At 41.0% G+C, this 22,802-nt stretch overlaps 2 protein-coding genes across 4 annotated transcripts in view; one reads left to right on the forward strand and one right to left on the reverse strand.

Moving 5' to 3' along the window:
* Positions 1-5,896: 5,896 nt before the first annotated feature.
* Positions 5,897-12,851, forward strand: C16H18orf21 (chromosome 16 C18orf21 homolog). The gene is made up of 5 exons (XM_045527608.1): positions 5,897-6,077; positions 6,160-6,182; positions 8,272-8,471; positions 10,565-10,764; positions 12,446-12,851. The coding sequence occupies exons 1-5, from the start codon at positions 6,001-6,003 to the stop codon at positions 12,609-12,611; spliced, it is 666 nt and encodes a 221-aa protein (XP_045383564.1). The 5' UTR covers positions 5,897-6,000; the 3' UTR covers positions 12,612-12,851.
* A 3,492-nt stretch (positions 12,852-16,343) lies between these two features.
* RPRD1A (regulation of nuclear pre-mRNA domain containing 1A) overlaps positions 16,344-22,802 on the reverse strand; it is a 58,441-nt gene continuing 51,982 nt past the window's right edge. For 2 of the 3 annotated variants that reach the window (XM_045528007.1, XM_045528011.1), the window contains exon 7: positions 16,344-19,844. In XM_045528007.1, coding sequence (XP_045383963.1) covers positions 19,695-19,844 — 150 coding nt within the window. In that variant the 3' untranslated portion in view covers positions 16,344-19,694. The remainder of the gene's footprint in view (positions 19,845-22,802) is intronic. The other variant, XM_045528008.1, reaches the window with a different exon arrangement.

Consider the following 22,802-nt stretch of genomic DNA (forward strand, 5'->3'; position numbering starts at 1 on the left):
CCACACTGTGAGCCCTTTTACCAGTTCAGATCATACACAGAGCATCATAGCCAGAGCTAGGGCCATGTTCCCAAGGCTCTGGGACAACCTATAGGGTGCCTGGCCCAAGGATAACAGTCACTGAGAAGTCTGGCGACCGTGTCACCTGAGGAAAAATGGGAAGAACTTGGTGATGATGAGCCCAGTAAAAAAGCATTGAAGGCAGGCATGACATCTGTCTGCACAATCTTGGCAATGTTATGTGGGAAAGAGACAGGAATGGTTCTGCCTTGCTCCAGGTCCAGGAGAATGAAGATGTCAAGGGGAACCATACAAGGAGGCACATTTTAGGTCTGCAAGAGAGAATTCTCTTATGTCTGAGAGCTGACCCACAGCGAAGCAGCCTGCCCCGTCAGAGAGTGACCATTCTTGCACTTGATGTGTTCAAACACAGGCCAGCTCCGATGAGCCTCTGTGGCTCTCCTGGATGTCCCATTATCTCCAGTTTGATACTTAGCTTGTGTTCATTGGCTCAATAGATTCTTTCTGATTGACTAATGTAACACAATAAATTTGTATTTGTATTTAAAAATATACCTCAGCCAGTTAGTAGCAACCAAAAGGGAGGCACAGGAAAAGAAAGAGAAAGGAAAGAGGCAAAGAAATCAGAAAGGTATATAGAGAGATAGAGACGTGAAATGATGACTTAGAGATCAGATGGGGATTTGTACAGAGGTTAGGAGGAGCAACACGGATGATACTGGCCAGGGTCATCAGTTCAGAAGATGAGATGTGTTTCATCTGGTGACACAGGCTCAGGGCCGTGATGGGCCAGAAGCAAAACTGTGGTATGTAGAGGGGGAAATGGAGGCAAAGAGTATGGACAGGCGGCTCAAGAAGCTCAGATGTGGAACAAGTGGGACAGAACGCTGGGGGCACCTTCATGCGCTATGGTGTGTGTTGGTTATAATGTGAGGGGAATGGAGCACGCTTAAAAGCTGATGAGAGGCTGGGCACAGTGGCTCACGCCTGTAATCCTAGCACTCTGGGAGGCTGAGGTGGGAGGATCACTTGAGGTCAGTAGTTTGAAACCAGCCTAAGCAAGAGCAAGACCCCATCTCTACAAAAAATAGAAAAATTAGCCAGGCATGTTGGCACGTGCTACTTGGGAGGCTGAGGCAAGAGGATCATTGAGCCCAGGAGTTTGAGGTTGCTGTGAGCTAGGCTGACGCCACAGCACTCTAGACCCCCGTGACAAAGTGAGACTCTGTCTCAAAATCAAAAACAAAACAAAACAAAACCCCTGATGAGAAGGCTGGTTGGAAGGGAAAGGATGAAGACACAGGAGATAATTGAAGCATAAGGTTCCTGGGGGGCAGGGGGCAGGTGGAGCCTGTGAGCACAGGTCAGGAGCAGCCTTGGCAGAGAGGAGAAGTCCCCCACTGAGAGGAAGAGGGAGGGAGAGGGGACAGAGGGAGACGCAAGACACTAAGGGCACCTGCTGGTGTGCAGACTTTGTGAACTGGCCACCCAAAGTCCATTCCCAACTCTACTGCAGGGGCTAAAATAGCAAAAATACTCACCTTCATGGGGCCCCTTGCAGCTATGGGTAGTCATGTGACTTAGATTTGTCCAAGGAATCAGAAGCTTCACTTTCTGAATAAAAAGAAAAAGAGCAAAGGCTTTTGGATTTCCTTCGTTCTGCCTGGAAGAAAGATGCCATGCCCAGAGGAGCAGCAGCCGTCTTGCACCCATGAGTATGGGCCACATGCTAAGGATGCCGGAGCAGGAAGAGCAAAGGTGTTTATGTCTCTGGTGACTTCCCTTGGCCCAGGTCCTGATTGCCCCCCCAAAGACTCCTCGGATTTCTCACTGGAGCCCCTCTGGTGGTTTGCTGACCCTTTTTAAATGACATACACATGATGGACTCTACTTTTGCCGTGAAGCAGCAGGTGAGGCATAGGATGACAGGGGCATGGGGAAAGAATGAAATAGCTTTAGGAGAGTGGATGAGATGACCGAGGACATTTAAAATTGGCAACCCTTTATACATATGCTTTTTTCCAGCAGCATTCTGGCTTGTCTCCACAAATCATTCGCTTTGTTTCTTCTAAAAACCCTGCAGACATGTGCTTCAAAGTAATCCAGCCCGGAGGTGGGGCAGGAGTGGGTTGGAGGAGTGGATGGAGGTATGGTCAAGATAAGACTGGCCATTTATTTATACTAATTGAAGCTGGGAGATGGGTTCATTCGACTGTTCTCACTATTTTTACACATTTGCAATTTTCCTTGATAAAAAGATAATTTTAAGGGGCAAAATGAATGAAATTAAAAACAAAACTACTAACTACTACAGGCAGTACATAAGTCATAAGTGTGTATCTTGCAAAGAAAAGCCTTCCAGAAGCCCAAAGAGGCAGTCAATGGGAGAATAGGTCTACATGGCTGGGTTATCTACACAGCCCCTCTCTGGGCACTGACCCCATCTCCGAGTCTGCACTGGCAAAGAGAATGCGCTCCTCATCCCTGGCTCTGCCCAGGACTCTGAGTTCTTCCCACTGCCTCTCCCCAAAAGTCCACTGGACTCTGCTGGACAAGTCCCGCCCTGGGGCCTGGGCTCCGGCCCCACTGACAGATCTGTGGTGTTCTTTGACTGGCTTTGTCCAACTCAAGTTGGTGAATGTTATGTGGAACTCCAAGAGTCCCATCCAACACATACACCAAACAAAGATGGATTTAAGTCAATGTGATGACAAAACAATTCAATCATGTAGACTGAGAGCTCTGATGACTTTTGGCTGTTGGCGTGAACACTCAAGAAAGTACTGCTCTTTTTCCAAATCATAAAATCAGAGATGAGCGATTCTCTTCTACATCTCCCCAGGCCTTTCTTCCCCATCATCATCATCATCAGTATTTGGTATGGCAATTCCCAACTGTTTTAGAATTACTGACATGCTCAGGCTTCTGTGTTTGTGATTGTAATTAACACTCCATTCTTCTAAAGAGATCCTCTGGTATAAGTCATTTTTAAATCAAAATTAATTTGTCAAAAAATATCAATTTGTCTCAGTGATTCTAAGAACTTTCTTGTGCCTGTTGAGAGAAGTGGAGTGATGCTGGCTGCAGCTGCTGAGCATGGGTTTCAGGATGGGCGTGTGGCGAACAGCTCTGGACCTGGGGCCACCAGGCCTTTGCTGGGTTGTAGGGGCTTAGTGTTGATAGGCAAGCACGCATTCCTTTTGTACTCTCACCCCCACGTTCCAGGCACATGGTGAATAAACAAATGATACTTGAAAATATCTAGAACCACATTTATTTATCCGGTTATAGTCCTATCTCCTTTTTCAGATGACTGAACAACCGAGGCACAACCAAGCTGAGTAAAGTTTGTTCAGGATCACAAAGCTGATGAGTGACAGACAGAATCCAGGTGTACCAGCTGATCTTTGAGCTCATCCTGCCTTCTTGTTGAACTGAAAAAATAATTCCTGGGTGGGGAAGGAAGTGTAGGATTTCTAGAAAAAAGAGAGGCAGTGCTAATGAGATATAATAAGAAAACTTGATATGTTAGACAGGTAAGTTTAATTAGACTCATTGCAGGTTTTGGCACAGGGAAATGATGCAGAGAAAATTAAATTGTTGCAGAAATCAGGGCTCAGAAACACATCATTCCCTGGAGGGCTTGTGATGGGCTGGAAGGTCTGTAACAGGTGAACCAGGCAAGGAGAGGACCAATGCGAAAAGCAGGGAGTTCAGAGCCAGAGGGAGCTGGGTTAAGTCCCACATCAGCTGTGTGACCTTGGCCGAGTGACTTCATCTCTCTGGGCCTCAGGCTCCTCACCTGTGAAGCAGAGATGGACGGCAACAGTACCTGCCTTCCAGGCCCATTGTGAGAACTCTTGCACTTAGCCAATCCTTATTGAAGCCCTCTCTGTGCCAGACCCTGGGCTGGGGATCATGTATGAAACAGCCAACAGGACAGACCAAGTCCTGCTGCCGTGGGTTCATTCTGGAGGGGAACAGGTAAACAATGAATGAATAAGGCAATTTCAGATACTAAGGTGATTGTGACAACATCAACAAAAACCCAGTAATGGCAGAGAATGACTTGGTGGGTGGGGGCAGAGGGGAAGTCTTTATTTGGGTAGTCAAGGAAGGCTTTTCCTTGGAATGATGAGGAAAAACAGCCATGAGAAGGATCCTCATTCAAAGCAGAGAACAGCAAAGGCCCCAGGGGTAGATCTGGGCAGGATATGTTTGAGAGATGAGAGAAGGCCAGTGTGGTAAGCACAGTGTGAAGGTGGGCAGGTGAGACAGGTGAGGCCTGAGGTGGGGGCAGCAACCTGCCCAGACAGGGCCCTGGAGAGCATGGCCAGGCACTGGTGTTCCAAGTGCATTGAGGAACTTTGAGGCTCTGAGCAGGAACATCCCATATCCAAAAAGTGGTTTACATTTTAGGAAGGCCACACTGTTTGCCTGATAAAGAATGGACCGGGAGAGGTAAGAGAGGAAGCCAGAAGACAATGCAGGGGGCCGTGGTAGGGGCGCAGGCAAGAGAACAGGGTGGCCGAGGGGTGCAGGGAACCTGGCAGGACACGTGAGTAGATCAGCTGCATGTGGCAGGAAGGAGGAGGCAGCAATGCCACTGGGGAGGGGTTAAGATGGAGGAATACTAGGCTGCCAGGCAGGTAGCTAGGTGATATCAAGAGTGCTTTTTGGGGCAGGGCATGGTGGCTCACGCCTGTAATCCTAGCACTCTGGGAGGCCAAGCCAGGAGCTCGAGAGCAGCCTGAGCAAGAGTGAGACCCCCGTCTCTACTAAAAATAGAAAGAAATTGTCTGGCCAACTAAAAATATATATAGAAAAAAATTATCTATAGCATCTGAGATAACTTGTTACAATTCTAGGGCTAATTTTGCCCACTGCTGCCGGCTCCTCAAACCCATACTAGTGCCAATACACTTCCTCCAAGAGCAATAGTAACGTTTCTCCTTTTTCATAAAACCTCTAACGTTTTCTTTGTTCTTCAGACCTATGGAAGACCAGTTGGTCTGCGTGTGTACCCTAAATTGCAGTTCTTTCTTCCAAAATGAAACATTGGAGATTCATCTCTACATTTTTATTTTGACTTCAACAAAATAAATGTTCACAGCAGCATTATTCCTGATAGCCAAAAAGCAGAAATAACTCAAACGTTGTTAGGTGGAAGAAGCTAGACACAAAAATCAGCATATTGTATGATTCCATTTATACGAATTGCCCAGAATAGGTGAATCCATAGAGACAGAGAGCAGACTAGTGGTTGTCACGGCCTGGGAGGGAGAGGAGCTATGGATTGCCTTTGGCGTGACAGAAATACTTTGCAACTAGATGAACGTGGTGATTGCACAATATTGTAAATGTACTAAATGTCACTGAATGGTTCACCTTAAAATGGTCAGTTTTATGCCGTGTGGATTTCACTTCAGTTACAAAAAGAAAAACAATTCTGGCTTGTACACGTGCGGCGGGCAGGCTGGACTGGAGACCCTTCTCCCAGGCCGGAGTCGGAGGCGGGGTCCTCCCAGCCGCCTCGTGGAGTCAATACTCAGGCTCGCGAATGTAGAGGGGCACGGTGCAGTGGGGAAACCACAACAGGGCGGTCCGAGAGGAGGCAGGCAGGGGAGGAAGACAGACGGCTGTCACCCTCGGCTCCGGACTTTGCCACCCCTGCCCGGTCAAGCTGCTCCGCCCAGGGTCATCCCTACGCTGGGGGCCTGAAGGGACGGGATGGGACCGAGGGGCGGGGCCGCGGCGGGATGAGAGCCTCCTCCTGGCTGGGTACGCCCGCACGCCGGACCCGACGCGAAGGAAGCCGGAACCCCTCGGCCGAGGGTGCCGGTTTCCGGAGGGAGCTTGGACCTTGACGCCAACGACTGCGTCGCTGGGAAGCCGACTTCCGGAGTCTCTCTTTTTCACCGAGTCTCAGCAGCGGGAAAGCGGTGAGGGAGCGGCGGTGGCGGGGAAGCGGCAGCAGCCATGAGGCGGAAGCACTACGTTGAGGCTGCTGCTCGAGGACTACAAGATAGCTGCCCGGGTCAGGCCCGATATCTCCTGTAAGAGGACGGGAGAGGTAGCGGGAGGCCAGCGGGGAGAAGGCGTTCCTTTGCCCCTCACGAATCTCTTTCTCTTTTACAGCTGGGCCTACGGTTCGTCACACGGTAAGGACAACACCCGTCTGTTACGGGTTCGCTCCCCTCCATTCCGCACAGCGCTCAGAATGATCTAAAAGAGAAGGCTGATCAACTCGCTCCCCTTGTTTCAGAAACCCCAGAGGCTTCTCAGTTTCGTGAAAAATCCAAATTCTAATCTTGTTTGACCTTCCTCCTAATCTCCTCAACCTCTAAAGATTGCCGTGTCCCAGTACTCAGCCCTTGGGCCTCTTTTCTAGCTACAGTCACTTTCTTGGTGAGCTTTTCATCTAGTCTCGTGGTTCTTAAATACCATATACTGAAAACGTCCAAATTTATATACCCAGCCCAGACTTTTCCCCAAATTCTATCCTCATGCCTTCTTGACAACTTCTGAATGTCTAGCAGGCACTTCAGACTTAATATGTCCAAAACCTGGGCTTTACCCCCAACAAGCTTCAACAGTTCTTCTCATTTCAGTAAATAGTAACTCTGTGCTTACAGTTATTTAGCCCCAAAACCTGGGAGCCATTCTTGACTCCCTAGCACCCCTCCTTCCAACCCTCTCCCAAGCCAGTATGTCAGCAAATCTTTTTGGCTTTATAATATATCCAAAATCTAGCCACTTCTCACCACCGTGCTCCAGGTCATAACCTCCTCTCTCCTGGATTATTACCAATAGCTCCCATACATTTCTAGTTTGTTTTTAAGGCAGCAACCAGAATGTTTCTGATAAAAAAACAAAGCTATTATAGATCATGTCACTTCTCTGCCACAAACTCTCAAATGGCTTCCCATCTCATGGTAAAAGTGAAAGCCCTTTAAAAGGACTGTAAGGCCCTACATCATAGGTCCACATTACCTCTCTGACTTGCTCTCTTGTTCACTCACCTCCAGCCACACTGGGCCTCCTTACTGTTCTGTTTCAGGGGCTTAGCAGATGCCCTTCCCTCTGCCTGGAATTCTTGCCTCACATATCTGCTTCCATTCGGGTCCTTCATCTTCTGGTCTCTTGTGAATGTCACTTAATGAACCCACTCTATTTAAAATTACAGTGGCTCCATTGACACACCCTATTTCCCTTTCCTATCCTACTTTTTTCTTACTAGCACTTAACATTAGACATTGTTACATTTACTGTCTGCCACCAAGAATTGTTGTCCTTTGTTCACTGCTGTATCTCCAGCAAGAACTGTCTGGCAGTTAATAGTCACTCAAAAAATGAGAATGAATTTTTTTTTTACATTTGGCTGAGCTAAATTACAAGCATGGTCCATAGCTCTTTGTAGTGTTATATCTCTAGCACTTAGCACAGTGCTAAAAAACAGCAGGTAGTCAACAAATATTCATTGTGCTAATTGTTTTAAAAATAAAAAAGAAACAAAATCATAATGTAATTTACCATTTTGCTGTAAATGTGCTGGTAAAATTGGTAAGACATGATAGCCCTTTTTTTTTTAATTAGTAGCAAGTAATGAGAAAGTGGCTAGATTTTAGATGTATTCAAAAGCCAATGGCCGGGGCGCGGTGGCTCACGCCTGTAATCCTAGCACTCTGGGAGGCCGAGGCAGGTAGATTGTTTGAGCTGAAGAGTTCAAGACCAGCCTGAGCAAGAGCAAGACCCCGTCTCTACTAAAAATATAAAGAAATTAGCTGGACAACTAAAAATATATATAGAAAAAAACTGGTGGGCATGGTGGCGCATGCCTGTAGTCCCAGCTACTTGGGAGGCTGAGGCAGTAGGGTCACTTGAGCCCAGGAGTTTGAGGTTGCTGTGAGTTACGCTGATGCCATGGCACTCTAGCCCAGGCAACAGAGTGAGACTGTCTCAAAAAAAAAAAAAAAAAAAAAGCCAATGGGATTTGCTGGCATAGGTTGGAGACTTTCCTGTCTGTTGCTGAAAGGAGTGAATGGATGGAATAATAGTATTTTGCAAAGTAAATTACTGCCAATTTATATTTTTGAAAGTTTTCATATTTTGAGTTTGCTTAAGGAGAATGTATATCTGCGTATATTAAATATTAGTATACTTTTCTTTTTCACATTTATAATGTTGGCAGTTTGAGGTAATAAAATATTATGATTTGCTGGATTGTGAGTTTCATTTGTACAATTTTAGATGATAATAGCACTTTTGAAGAAACATGTCCATACTGTTTCCAGTTGTTGGTTCTGGACAACTCTAGAGTTCGCCTCAAACCCAAGGCCAAATTGACACCCAAAATACAGAAACTTCTTAATCGAGAAGCAAGAAATTATACACTCAGTTTTAAAGAAGCAAAAATTGTGAAGAAGTACAAAGACTCCAAAAGTGTATTGGTAAGATTTCAATTCCAGTATGTGTGAATAAACTAGAATTTTCTTTTACTTAAAATAAGGTTAAGAATCAGCCTGAATATGACTCAGAGATTTATAGTAGTATATTTGGATTGTCAAAATATATACACAATTTTTTCTATTAACGTTTCATTACAAGACTAGCTTATTTTTAGTTTTCATGATTACCTAAAACCCAACATCATAAGGTCTCAATAGTTCTCAGATCTCACTGCTAAGCACAATTGTTTTCACAAATTTGGGGATTTCTTGAGCTGACCATTATGTCTCTACCTGAATTGCAGTTGTCACTGTGTTATTTTTTCAGTTAATGGTCTTTTTCTTCAAACAGCAGTACCTTACTTATTTAGGTACCAGTGTCACTTCCTCAGTCGTGCCCCTCCCCATGTCAGAGTATATATTTATATTTGTGCCCAACAAAGGTAAGTGCATCTTGTGTTCATTCATTAAACATTTACTGAGGGTCTATCATATGCCAAATAATACTTAGGACTGGGGATATAAAATGGAATAAGCCAAAATCAAATTACTTATGGTTTGCTATATGAAGGCCAATATCAGATACATTTTATATTTTGCATATTCTGTGTTAACATTTATTAATGTTATGAATGACAGCTTTTGTCTGGCCTAAGACTACAATTAGTAATAAAAACTTGGATTGAAAATTGCCATATTTAGGAATTTACCAGTATTGGACAGGTAAGCGCAGTTTGCTTTGTCATAAAATTAGCCAGGTGTGAGGGCTCATGCCTGTAATCCTAGCACTCTGGGAGGCCAAGGCAGGAGGTTTACTTGAGGCCAGGAGTTTGAGACCAGCCTGAGTACAAGCAAGACCCAGTCTGTACAAAAAATAGAAAAATTAGCCAAGCATGGTGGTGCGTGCCTGCAGTCCCAGCTACTCAGGCAGCTGAGGTGGGAGGATCACTTGGGCCCAGGAGCTTGAGGTTGCTGTAAGCTATGATGATGACACTGTACTCTAGCCCTAGCAATAGAGCGAGACCCTGTCTCAAAAAATAATAATAATAATAATTAAATGGTTCAAGGGAAAAAGAAGAGATAGAATACTAAAGTGAGTCAAATTCACTTTCTTAGTTCTTGGAGAATTGTATTTTTCAAAAAACACTGTGTCACATATTTTGAAAATGTTCTTAAATGGGAAGATAAATGCTGCCTCACTGTCTTCCAGTGTTTTGCCCTCCTGAAGCTTACATGCTAATGTATTTTAATTAGAGGTTAGCTACAAGGGTGTTTGTTTTGCTGATTTATTGATATGTATGTGTATGTACAGCCTCCTTCTAAAAAGTGTAAAGTAAAATAGATCTTTGATATACGCAGATCTTCCATTGGCATTTTCACCTGTTCATGAACATCCGAGTACTTCTCACCTAAACCAGTTTGTATTAATTTTGCTGAGGCGTGGGCTAAATCCTATGCATTGTGAGTTAGATATGTAGAAGAAAGGAATTTAGCTAGAAAATGGACAGTTTCTTGAGAAATGAATCCTTAAAAGAAAGTTAACCTCTAGAGGCAATGATAGAAGTGAAGAGGTTTGAGAATATGATAACTCACTTGGTTTTCTAAATTACTTTAGACCTATTTTTACAAAATTGTGAAGGATTTGAAGGGACCACTTAAAAGTTCCAGTGATATTCTGCCACATTTTATTGGGAAAAGGCTTGAAGTTCATCTACAAAAAATATTAAATGTCTGCTGCTATCACAAAAAAATCCTTCCAGATGTTAAAGAGTATCATCTCCAGTCTCCTCCCCAACTCTCCCCAAACACAGTTTTATATTGAGAAAGTAGAGTTCATTATTTTTAAAAAGCTATTTTAAATTAAGTATAAATGTTTAGCCATTGATTTTTTGTTGAAGATTTTCTCATTTTAAATTTGTCTTGTCTATTCCTGCTGCTGGACTGCAAGCTCCCCAAGGGCAGCCTCTGTTTTACTTAGCCCTATAGTACCTGCTGTAGTCCTTGACATAAGAATTCAATGAACATGAGAACATGTGATTTATGGGGTTAAGTTATAAGAAAAGTCAAAGGACTGATATTTCTTCTTTTTATGGTAGTTGGTTACTTGTAAAACATGCAACAGAACAGTTAAACATCATGGTAAAAGTAGAAGCTTTCTGTCAGCATTGAAGAGCAATCCTACCACTCCTACAAGTAAACGCAGTATGAAGACACCAGAGGGAAAGACTCTGAATTCTGCAAACCTAAGTCATGATATGTCTGGTTCTAAAGGCAAGAGCCCAGCATTGATTTTCAGGTATCTTAATCCATTAACTTTATTTGAATTGCCAGTGTTAATTCAAGTATTTTTTCTAATTTCCTTTGTTTAATACATACTCCCTAAATATGCCATACAGTCAGGACTTGGCCGTTTTGCCTCCATACCGTTTTCTAATGTCATATAATTCCATATCTTCCATGCTTATCTCAATGCATATGACTTCACGGCATAGTCCTCTACTTCCAACCTCTCCCTGGGCCTATTCCCAGCTGCCTGCTAAATATTAATATATCCACTTCAACCCCCTACATGTCCCCACAGCTAACCGCTCAGACCTGCCATCCTCCTAAGTTCCCTGTTCTGTGAAGGAGCATGCCCTTCTGGTCATTGACCTAGAAGGGCAAGTCTAGTCAAAAATCCCTCCTCCTTTTGGTCCTTGTCTCCAGATGCTGTTTGTATCTGTTCTGTTTTCTCCCTAGTGCTGCTATCCTGGTTCAGGGCCTTATTCATCTTTTGTCAGTACTACAGTTATTTCCTACTGGGTCTCCCTCCTTCTAGTTTCAAACCCTTGTCTGATCATCTTTCTGGAGCATAGCTCTGAGTAGGAGCATTTAACACCTCGCTCAGCAGCATATGGATCAAATACTCCAGTATGGCTTTCCAGCCCTCACTGTCTGGCACCAATCTGCCTGCCTGTCTTACTTTGCCTTAATTCATCCTATGTGCCAGCAAAACTGAGCCATTCACAGTATACTTTCCTGCTCTAAGCCTTTGCTCTTGCTCTTTCCTGTATCAAAAATTCCTGAGGAAATCCAAATATTTGTCAAATGATACTAAGTTAATTATATTACTGGACATATTTTATTTTATTTTAGTAATTCCTTGTACTTTATTTACTGTGACAGTAAAATTTAAATTTGATTCCATAGAAACTATGAAAGGAATTTTGGAACATTTTGCTACAAAAGAAAAACTGAGTCTGGTAGCCTCTTGAACATAAATAACAAAATTCAGTGAGAACTAGATTATCTCTGCTTATTGAATTTAATTTTTTATATTTGGCTTCAAGTTTTTAAAATTGGGTAAGAATTAAAATTTCAAGTCTAGTTATCTCTATTCATGATTTAATTATTTTGATATTTGGTGTGATAAGAATTCATCATAGAAGTTTTCATTTTATTGGATAAGTGTATCTAAAAGAAAATTTGGCTTTTTAAAATAATTTAGTTGCCTTTAGAACAGACTACTTCTTAGATATATGCAGGAATGGGAAAGTCATTTCACATTTATCATATACATGAGGAGTTAAAAGAGATCAGTCTGACAAACCCCAAATAAGGGTTCATGGGGATGGAACACAATTGGAGGGAATGAAATACACACATATCAGATGGGGATCATTTATTCAGTGGATATTTTTAGAGCACCTCCTATGTACCTGGCACTGTCAAAAAACACTGGAATATACAATTAGTAGTGAAAGGTGTCTGCCCTATGGGGCTTACATTCTAGTGGGGAAGACGCAATGGAATGGTGCCTCTGTGTGGGTTGAGATCCTTCACTTTTGAGTGGTCTTCCCCTGTGAAGAAGGAATATGCAGCCATTGCCTGTATATGGCACAATACAAAAGAGTAGAAAATGATTCTAGTAGCAGTTGTCAACACTGTTTAAATTGTCATTTGTCAGTATAACTAAGTGTGGTTTTGTTTCTTTTCAGAACACCTACATCTGAACAGTCAGCATCTACTGGCTCCTCAAATAATATGAGCAAAACAAAGAAACACTTCTCTCGACTAAAAATGTTGCTGAGTCAAAATGAATCCCAAAAGAATCCAAAGGTGGACTTCAGAAATTTCTTATCTTCTCTGAAGGGTGGACTTTGAAAATAAGAAATGCCTAATGCAATTTCTGAAACTAAAGTTAGTAAAACAACTTTAAACATTTATTCTTTGAACACACAGAGGTCTAAGAGCAAACTTTTCTTGGCATCCTTCAGTGTTTGTGGGGAAAATACCTCCTTAGAATGAGTAAGTGTGAAACCTGCCTGCCTCACAGGGTGCTTGTGAGGATCAAAAAATACATGAAAGGTCCTTGTAAATAGTAAAGCTATCTATGTACATTGAGTGGTGATATTTTCTCTTGTCTTAGTAGTTTTCATTATTTATGTCATTTTCTTTCAAAAGGAAATTGAGACCTTTATGAGAAGGGTCTATTCACTCTTGAAGGCTACATGTCTATAGCCTATTGCTAATTCAGGAAAAGGATCAAGTGTGTGTCCGTATTTTCTCACAATTATGTATATAACTATATTAGTAAAATCTGAACATTATTCCTATTTTGTATGCAACAGTAAATATCTGGGACATTCCTGATTATAGATGACTTAATATACTGAAATGTTCATTTTTACAACTTTCCATTTTTCCTATAGTAATATTTTACCTTAAAGTGGCATTTTAATTTGCTTTGATGACTTATTTCTAGCTCTAAAAATTGTATCAAAACATAACATACTAAATATATAATGGTTTTATGATCTTAAATCTTTTCTGGAACATAGATATAATTTCTTTAAATAAGCTAGGACTCCGACCTGTATTTTGGTTTTTTTTTTTTTTTTGAGACAGAGTCTTACTCTGTTGCCTGGACTAGAGTGCCATGGCGTCAGCCTAGTTCACAGCAACCTCAAACTCCTGGGCTCAAGCAATCCTACTGCCTCAGCCTCCCAAGTAGCTGGGACTACAGGCATGCGCCATCATGCCCGACTAATTTTTCTATATATTTTTAGTTGTCCAGCTAATTTCTTTCTATTTTTTTTAGTAGAGACAGGGTCTCGCTCTTGCTCAGGCTGGTCTTGAACTCCAGAGCTCAAAACAATCCGCCTGCCTTGGCCTCCCAGAGTGCTATGATTCAGGCGTGAGCAACTGCACCTGGCCTGGGACTTGTATTTTAAAAAGCTCTTTAGCAAAAGGAACCAACCCCTGCACTGTTGGTGGTATTAATTAGTACAACCACCTTGGAAAACAGTATAGAAGCTCCTCAAAAACCTGAAAATATTACCATATGGTCCAGCAATCCCACTACTGGGTATATATCCAAATGAAATCAATATGTTGAAGAGATGTCTGGACTCCCATGTTGATTGTAGCATTATTCGCAATAGCAAAGATATGAAAATACCAAAATGCCCATCAAAAGATAAATGGATTAATAAAATGTACATAGATACACAATGGAATATTATTCAGCCTTTATTGGTTGATTGATTGATAGAAACAGAATCTCAGTATGTTGAGGCTGGTCTCAAACTCCTGGCTTCAAGCAGTCCTCCTGCCTCGGCGTCCGAAAGCGCTGGGATTACAGGAATGAGCCACCACACCCGACCTATTTACCTTTAAAAAGCAGGAAATTCTGTCATTTGTGACAACATGAATGAACCTAGAGGACATTATGCTAAATGAAATGAGCCAGACACAAATACCACATGTGATCTCACTTAGCTGGGATCTAAAAGAGTCAAACTCAAAGTTAAGTAGGAATAGAATGGTGATTGCCAGAGGCTGAGAGGCGGGAGTGAGGGATAAGTAGACAGGGAAAGGGAAGCCGGTCAAAAGGTACAAAGCTTCAGTGAGGAGGAATAAGGTCTATTGCACAGCATGGTGACTATAGTTAATAATAAATGTATATTTCAAAATAGCTAAAAGAGAGGATCTTAAATGTCCTCACCACAAAGAAATGATAAATATTTGAGGCAATGGATGTTAATTAGTCTGATTTGATTGCTCCACAATGTATACATGTAACAGAACATGACATGGTATATATATTAATTGTCAGTTAAAAATAAATACTAGCCCTCTGGAAGCCTGAGGTGGGAGGATAGTTTGAGCTCAGGAGTTCGAGACCAGCCTGAGAAAGAGTGAGACCCCGTCTCTACTGAAAATTAAGAAAATCAGCCAGGCGTGGTGGCACATGCCTGTAGTCCCCGTTATCGGAAGGCTGAGGCAGGAGGATCGCTTGAGCCCAAGAGTTTGAGGTTGCTGTCAGCTAGGCTGACACCATGGCACTCTAGCCCAGGCAACAGAGTGAGACTGTCTCAAAAAAAATAAATAAATAAAATAAAATAAAAATCAATGATCAAGAGCTCCATATGTCAACCTGGGTGAATCTCACAAGTGGTATTAAGCAAAAAAAAAAAAAAAAATTAAAATACTCTTTCAATAAATAATTCAGCTACTTTGAACTGTAGTCAGTTTCCAAGCCTCTCTGCTGCTAAACTTTTCATTCATTATGGCTTGGCACACTGAAAGACTCAAGGTTAACCAGTTGTCTTATAGTTGCATGAAGTAAAATTATGCTAACTAGTGCCAGTACCAAAAGGATGGTGAACTGGGCCCTGCCTTCCCTTTGTGTCCCCAGCATCTAGCATAACACTTTGATCATGGTAGCTACTTTACCTTTCTGGCTAATTTCTCAGTAGAACATAAGTTTCTGGCCGGGTGTGGTGTCTCACACCTGTAATCTGAACACTCTGGGAGGCCAAGGCAGGAGGACTGCTTGAGCTCAGGAGTTCAAGACCAGCGTGAGCAAGGATGACACCCGTCTGTACTAAAGATAGAAAAATTAGCCAGGCATCGCTCACCTATAGTCCCAGCTACTCGGGAAGCTAAGGGAATAGGATTGCTTGAACCCAGGAGTTTGAGGTTGCAGTCAGCTACAATGACATCATTGCATTCTAGCCAGGGTGACAGAGTGAGACTCTGTCTCACCAAAAGAAATAAATAAAAATCAGCCAGGTGCAGTGGCTCATGCCTGTAATCCCAGCTACTTGGGAGGCTGAGGCTGGAGAAGCCTTTGAGGACAGCAGTTTGAGACCAGCCTGAGCAATATAGCAAGACCCTGTCTTCAAAAAAAAACAACAAAACAGAATCACAGAAAATTCCCACTCAGTAAGTATGTGTCCTTTTTGCAAATGCCCAAACTGAGTCTGAGTCTATCAAAGAAGTTTGGCAAACGCTGCCCTAGGGATTCCCACAGATTTCTAGTATTCCTCAATTTGGTTTTAAATTCAAGGCAAAAGGCCCTGGGCTCTACGAACTTTAAGGTACCAATTGAATCTGTTCACTCAAAAGCAGTTAATAAGCACTACACTGAGCAGTAGATCACAAAAGATATGTGGTCTTGTTCTTTGTACATAAGGGACTTTCTATGTAATGAAACCCATACTTTATTATATTCTTCCTGGAATTGCTTAAATATTTTAAATCATGAAGCAAGTCATGGACTTCAAAGTTGGCCTACAGCACTGGCTGTCAGATTGTAGTCCTTAAACACTAGTATCAGCATTAAGTTATTGCAAATGTAAACCATCAGGCCTTACCCCAGACCTACTAAACCAGAAGCTCTGGGAGTAGGGCCTAGCCATCTGTAGTTTAATAAGCCCTCTAGGTAATTCTGATGCTCGATCAAGTTTGGGAACTTCTGGCTAATCTCCTTCAGTTTCTCTACCATACGTCACTGAATACTTCCAGGACTTTGTTTCCCTCCCAGTCCATTAATCTTTCCCCTCTCCACCCCATATCCAATGAATGAGATTCACAAAAATAACCTACACATTCAAAAAGAACATAAAACTTTATTAAGAACTCTTATACTATCATCAGATACAGCCAAAGAAAAAAAGGTAAACAAATAGGGAAAGTTCATCTTCCCATGTGCTACTGCCACCTCAGAGCAGACTTGTGTGTGGATGGCTGGAATTACATTTGGCAACAAATGCTCTTGTATAAATAAATTCATTAAGTAACACAATGTTCCCTTTCTATACAGAGAAGAACTGGATTTACACTTTAAGCTTGGATATAGTGCAACAACTATGAAACAAGACTACATCTTTAGGAGCTATTTCTTATAGAATACAAAGCAGTTTAGTAGCCTTATGTTATTTCACATAATGTAAATTTTTAGAGTGGAAAATTCAGAAAGCACATTCTAACTTTCCCAATTAGTTAATTTGTACTTGTGAGTTTTTGCTCTCTAAAGATTTCTCAGAACCAGTACAATAAATATATTTTAAAAGATGAGTTGCTCATCAGCAGTGACAACTGACAACTTAGTTTTTGTTCTTTTAATTCTGCAAATCAAGATGACCAGGTCATCCCAGCCTTTTCTGATTCTGAAGGACTTCTTATAGAAAAGCCCTAATTCAGAGTGCATGTGAGAAAAGGGACCAGAATAGCTGCATCTGGAATGGTTTTCCTAGAGGGGGAGGTTGGCTATTGAGCACAGCTGATTTTCTCAGCCTCCGGGTTCCCCCCACACATGGTCCTTTTACTTACTGTAGTGATGGAAGGAGCAGAGGGAGCACCGGGGAATCTGTTCAAACTGCCACTCCAGACAGCTCTCTGTGCTGTTTGTGGAGAAAAGAGTGATGGTATCCATTCAAACCACAGTCCCCCTACTGCAAGTGTGCTGACATGCTTTGCTCTTGAGGGGCCAGGCCAAACCACACTCAAGGATGCATGATTTGCCTCAGGTACACAATGGAGAAAATGCTCATGATTTAGAATTTGGTATTATAGTACCCCCATCTAACCCCATTCTTGAGAAAAAGTAGTCTTTCTTCTAGAAAGGAAGACTGTTTACTGCTAAGGCTTACCACGTTAACTATCATAAGGCTGAAGACATAACTTCTAAACCAGACCATACTGTCTGTATTCAGTTAATGAGTTAACCAACTGAGGTTTGTGGAGGATCGGTCAAGGGGTGGGATTCAGGTTCTTGAGTACTATCACTTATCACAAATCTCATCAAGCTCTTTAAAAAAATAATGCATTTTTATCATAAATATTTAGAGAAGATACTGGCATTAAAATCAGTATCTGAGTCAGAAGTCTGTCCTAAATGGTGAAAATATTTCAACAAACTTCTAAAAGATTTCAAATCTTCCCAGGAGTACATAGTTTATAAATTAGTTTTAAATGGGAAAAAATATGTATTTTGAATGGATAAATCACCACTTAAGCAGATCATAAATAAGGTCAAGATATTGAAAATAAGTTAACACACAAGTTTCTGCTTTCACATCAACAACAATAAAAACTAACTTACTTGGTATACTTTCCTAACACATATAACCAGGTTTTATAATTGTAATTGTGCATTTGTTACCTCTCCCTCCTTTGCTGAATCTTTTTCTTCCATTTCCTACACCTAGGGACAGAGGTACACAGCACGGGCAGACACCCCATGTGTGAGTCTGACTGCTGCACACCATTTCCTTATTAGAGTGGTGAAGATGCTGGTTAGGATCTACTATTAGTAATCTGTCAACCACATTACAAGTTAAGTACATTCACGGTTAAGTGGATTAGGTTCCCAGGTGAGCTTTTAGTGGTAGTGTTAGAGAACCGAACTATTGTTTCTGTGAGAAAATGCACCCCAAGTCCCAAAAGTTGACAAAAAAAACTTTGGAATATAAGCCATATATGGATGGGGACTACTTTACATGTCTGTTTTGGAGAGAGGTTAAACTATTAAAAGCACTGTTTCTAGAACTACTGGCTATTAAAAATAAATGTCTGCCTTCTTCACATTTAATTCATTTTAACTATAATCTCTAATATTGAGAAAGAAACAGAGTGAAGCCATTCAGAATAGTGAGACATAATTGGCTTGTGGGACTTAAAAGATGTTTTACTGACTATCTAATTTGAATCTGCTTACAACAAGAATAATGTCTAATATGTAAAGTAATGAGTGAAAAAAGTGTTTATCTTAAGTCATTAGTGAATACAAATCCACAACTTAACAATGTGATTTAAAAAGAAAGCAAGAGAGCATGCAACTGCTCTAACACACAGGGTTAGAAATAAAAGGTAAAAAGTACATTTGTTTTGGTAACTGTAAATATACAAATATAAAATTTACCTGATCTACCCTGTAGTGTAGCATTGCTTAACTGCCAAATATGCTGTCATTCAAAAACCTTAAGGAAACATTTAAAATGTTCCAAGCTACTTTACTGAACATTAATGTTTTGTTCTTGAGCTACCAGAGCTAAAATTACTATTGTTTTTAAAGTTATATAGCTAAGGAAATAATAAAAGTATCATCATTTCATGTGTCTTTTCAACCCATAGATGACTTTTTGTTAAAGGGATGAACTATGTTAAAAGGAGACTGACTTGACAAATAGGAATCAGTTCCAGAACCAAAGTTGTCTTCTTGGTAGAATGTCAAAATTTAGAACATTTCCCAAGCATTTCCATATTAATCTACTCAAAAAATTCTAAACAGTTTAATGAATTTAACATTCTTTTTATTCTATACTGGCAGTTGGAATGGAACCCCTACAGTACTCTTGGAAAAAAGTTCTCTAGGCTTTGATCTGACCCTCAAACTGACATCCATGTTTAGTGTTAAATTACTGACCTTTAGGGAATAAGGAATCAAAGGCATGGAGAGGCACAGAATCGATATTTTGTTTGGGAAGAATGGTGAAAATTATGTTGGAACATTTAGTCCCTTTTACAATCAAGTCCTAACTATACCATAATAAAGTCTCAACCAACTCCTGATTAGTTATTCCCCCATAGGAATTATAGTATACAATGATTAGTTACCAAAGAAAATAAAGAAAAACAACTGAAAATACATGAAGAAATAGAAACATGGAATTTCTCACAAGGCCCTGGATCAAAAAAATTTACAAAAAGATCTTTTGAAAATAATCACTATTTGTGAGCTTATTATTACACAGAGATCATCACTTTGTTTAAGCTAAGTCATGTTAACTTATCAATAAAATAGTAAACAAACCAACATTTTAAACAATTTTATAAATTACTTGTTTCTTTTGTTAAGTTTTACTCTCCCAATAATATACAAAAATAATGCTACAGGACTATCCACCTAACCTGTCTCCATTTCTTGCAAAGTCCTGGGACTTGGAAAGAGACTGGTCATCAATCTTCACTGTAGATGTCCCCCGCAAAGGGCAGGTGCATGTGGCTGCCAGTGACATTAGGCAATCGAGATAAGTCTGGCAGGCTCTGGATCCGGGACCTGAGTTCTTTGCGCACCAGGGAAACTCTGGCTAACTTGCGCTTGTATTCCTGTAACATCAAACCACTGTCATTAGCATTTAGGGGTTGAAAGAGCTATCTAGCTAATAATGCTCTACATAAAATCTGATACTATACTCAGTTAACACCAAGTAAACAAAGATTATTCCCATGTGAGTTTTAGGATCAAAAGAGGGGCTTTACAAGTATATAACTAGGTAAATTCTATTATGAAAAAAACACAATCTTTAGATGTTGCTTCGCACCTGTAGAAAGAAGGCTAACATATTAATATACTTAACCTCAGCATATAAGATTTTCAGGTATTCTTGAGTTTGGACAGGAAAAATCTTGTATTTATTTTCATAAACCTAAACTGAAATTTAGTAAGAATATCTATGAAAACTCAGTAAGAATGGCGAGAGTTTGTGATATTTGAACCAAGACTTCTCCCTCCCTCTCCCCTCTCAACAAAGCAGTTTCCACTCCAGACAGCTGCAGCCAAGAACACAGGATTATCCTTCCCACAATTCCCATTTGGAGGGCTTTGTTCCCAGCAAGTGCAGAACAGCAGTATTTCTCATCCTGCCCCCAGCTATTTGGTGCTGAAGCTAAGTCCTAGTCTAGAGCAATTAAGAGCCTTGGGAGATCCCTTCTGCCCAGCCCCTAAGAGAAGTTCTTCTTTGGGTGTGGAGCACTGAGGATTCTGGGGCCCTGACAATTCTCACCCCCAACTCATGAGGTGGTGGTTCCACAGCAGAAGAGGGATGTCAAGACAACCTCAGGCTGCTGTGCCCATCCTCTTTATCAAGAGCTCAGCTCCTAGAATGGGGTATCACTCAGAGAGCTTGCCATTGTACCCACCCTCAGTTCCAGAGTCCTAACACAGTCTCTTTACTCGTAGAAGCAAGCAGTAAAATAGGTACGTCCATGGCAATTCATGATTACCACAGTGCCTGGTGCAAAGTAGAGATTCGTTTTCTTTCCAAATATGCTCACACAGAAGTTCTGAGAGGACCATCCTGGATACAGTACAGAAGAGGAAGCATCTAAGGAAACTCAGCAAGTTTACTGTAAGTATCCAGAGAAGAAAGGACTAGGGCCTGAACCAAGCCAATAGTAGTAGGGATAGGGCAATGTACTCTACAAACCACACTGTATATACCGTAATACCTTAAAAGACTAAAACAATGTTTACTAAGAAAAATCAGCAGAAATTGGTTATGGTTCTGATGTGAGCAATGATGAGTTTCCAGGCTTGATGAGCAGGTGGATGGAGGTGCTGTTATCTGAGATAGCAAAGAGGGGTAGAAACTCCTTTGGAGAAGGATGAAGAGTTCAGTTTTAAGTATGTTAAGTGTGAGTTATTCATGGGATTTCTAGGTGGCATTTTGATAAGATTCCAGTGTTCTGAGCTAGAAATAAAGATTTAGGCTTTACCATCAGCAAATAAAGTCTAACTAAAACCATGAGAAGCGTGTGAAACAATTAGGTTTATATAAAGACATATACAGTAGTGTTACTCAATCATTTTAAACCTCCCTTCTCCACTTTCATCTGCACATCTGCCATGAGCCAAGAAGATTTTTGTCAAACTTTACCTTTTGTGGTATGTTTCAGCAGAAATATATGTATACTGACACTGACTTTCTAAACTATCCATCATACCACACCACATCACTTGGATTCTAATGCGTCCACCAAAAGGATGGCATCTCCTCTCCTCCAACTTCTGGGTGAGAATCACAGAGACACATGAAGGAAGAGAGGTGGCCTAACAGCAGAATGCAGAAATGTTCCCAGGGTTAAGAAAGATTATGGAAAAGCAGTAAAAGTGAACAAGGATAGAGTAGTAAGCATATATTTGGAGTAAGCATATATTTGGAAAGTTTCCAACTTTTTTCTTACAAAACTACTGGCTTTCCCATCAGATGCTTCAGGTACTATAACTATAATCCAATCCTTTGAGAATATCATTCACATCAGTCTCTTAAAACCCTCAAGTCAGTTTTTTTCAGTTCCAGCTTCATACCAAGGCTCAGTTCCACTGGTCATATCCAAGCCTCTCCATTAGTCAAAATTTTACCCACGTTATAGTCCAGATAAATTTTCACTTTGCCTAGAAACCCTTCCCCTGTCCCTGTCATCCTCACTCTAGGCTCTCAGCTGAAACTACCTCTCTGCACTTTGTCTAACACATGTATATGTGTGTTTGTCCTGTCTTCCCAAGGGCAGGAGCCTTCTTTATACTGCCATACTTCAACATTAGTGAATTACGAGGTTTGATGTGCCTTGTGAACACTGCAAGTGGGTCAGAGCTAGCTTGTAATCTGAACCACCGTTACATACGTCTTTACAGCTAATACTGAGTACATATCAAATATCCAAATCTTACTTTTCAAGACCTATATTAAGACCAAACACTGTCACAGAAATTTTTCCTTCTCTAGCCTCAAAATAACTTCCTGACATGCTATTATTCAAGTTATTTCTGAACATAAAATACTACAGGAACGTTTTTAATTTCATACCTGTAATTAGGGAAAAACATTTTCTATGTATCTACATTTCTTGTAGTGTCCCCCAGAGCACTGAGTATTAACAGGTCCCTCCAATCAATACTCTATGAAGTCAGACCCGGATGGAAGTACAGCTTCCTCAATCTACTACCTATGTGACCTTGGGCAAGGACTCCCTAAGATTATCCAAGTCTCAGATGTTTCCTTTATAAAACAGGGGTATCTATTTTACAGGACTGTGAAACTTAAATAAGTTAATGTGAAAGTTTTCAAATTATGAAGTGCTAGATAACTGTGGTTATCATTCTAGGATAGTATCAGGATCATCTTGCAGAAAAAAACAGTGAAGAGAATAAATTTCACCAAATTTGGAGTTCTTATTCATTTTAGGGCTGACCTAGATAGTTCTAAAATTCCAGTTGCTTTAAAAAATATTTAAACTATTTCTGAACTTAAAATATTGATATGGCTTCCTTTTTCTTGCAGATGC

This window comes from Lemur catta, chromosome 16, assembly GCF_020740605.2.
Source record: "Lemur catta isolate mLemCat1 chromosome 16, mLemCat1.pri, whole genome shotgun sequence".
Classification (NCBI taxonomy): Eukaryota; Metazoa; Chordata; class Mammalia; order Primates; family Lemuridae; genus Lemur; species Lemur catta.

Excerpts from the sequence above, each read along its gene's own strand:
- C16H18orf21 (XM_045527608.1), top strand. The coding sequence starts at position 6,001 with ATGAGGCGGAAGCACTACGTTGAGGCTGCTGCTCGAGGACTACAAGAT. Across the intron at positions 6,183-8,271 it reads GGCCTACGGTTCGTCACACG|ATGATAATAGCACTTTTGAA; the intron begins GTAAGGACAACA and ends GTACAATTTTAG. Across the intron at positions 10,765-12,445 it reads AGCCCAGCATTGATTTTCAG|AACACCTACATCTGAACAGT; the intron begins GTATCTTAATCC and ends GTTTCTTTTCAG.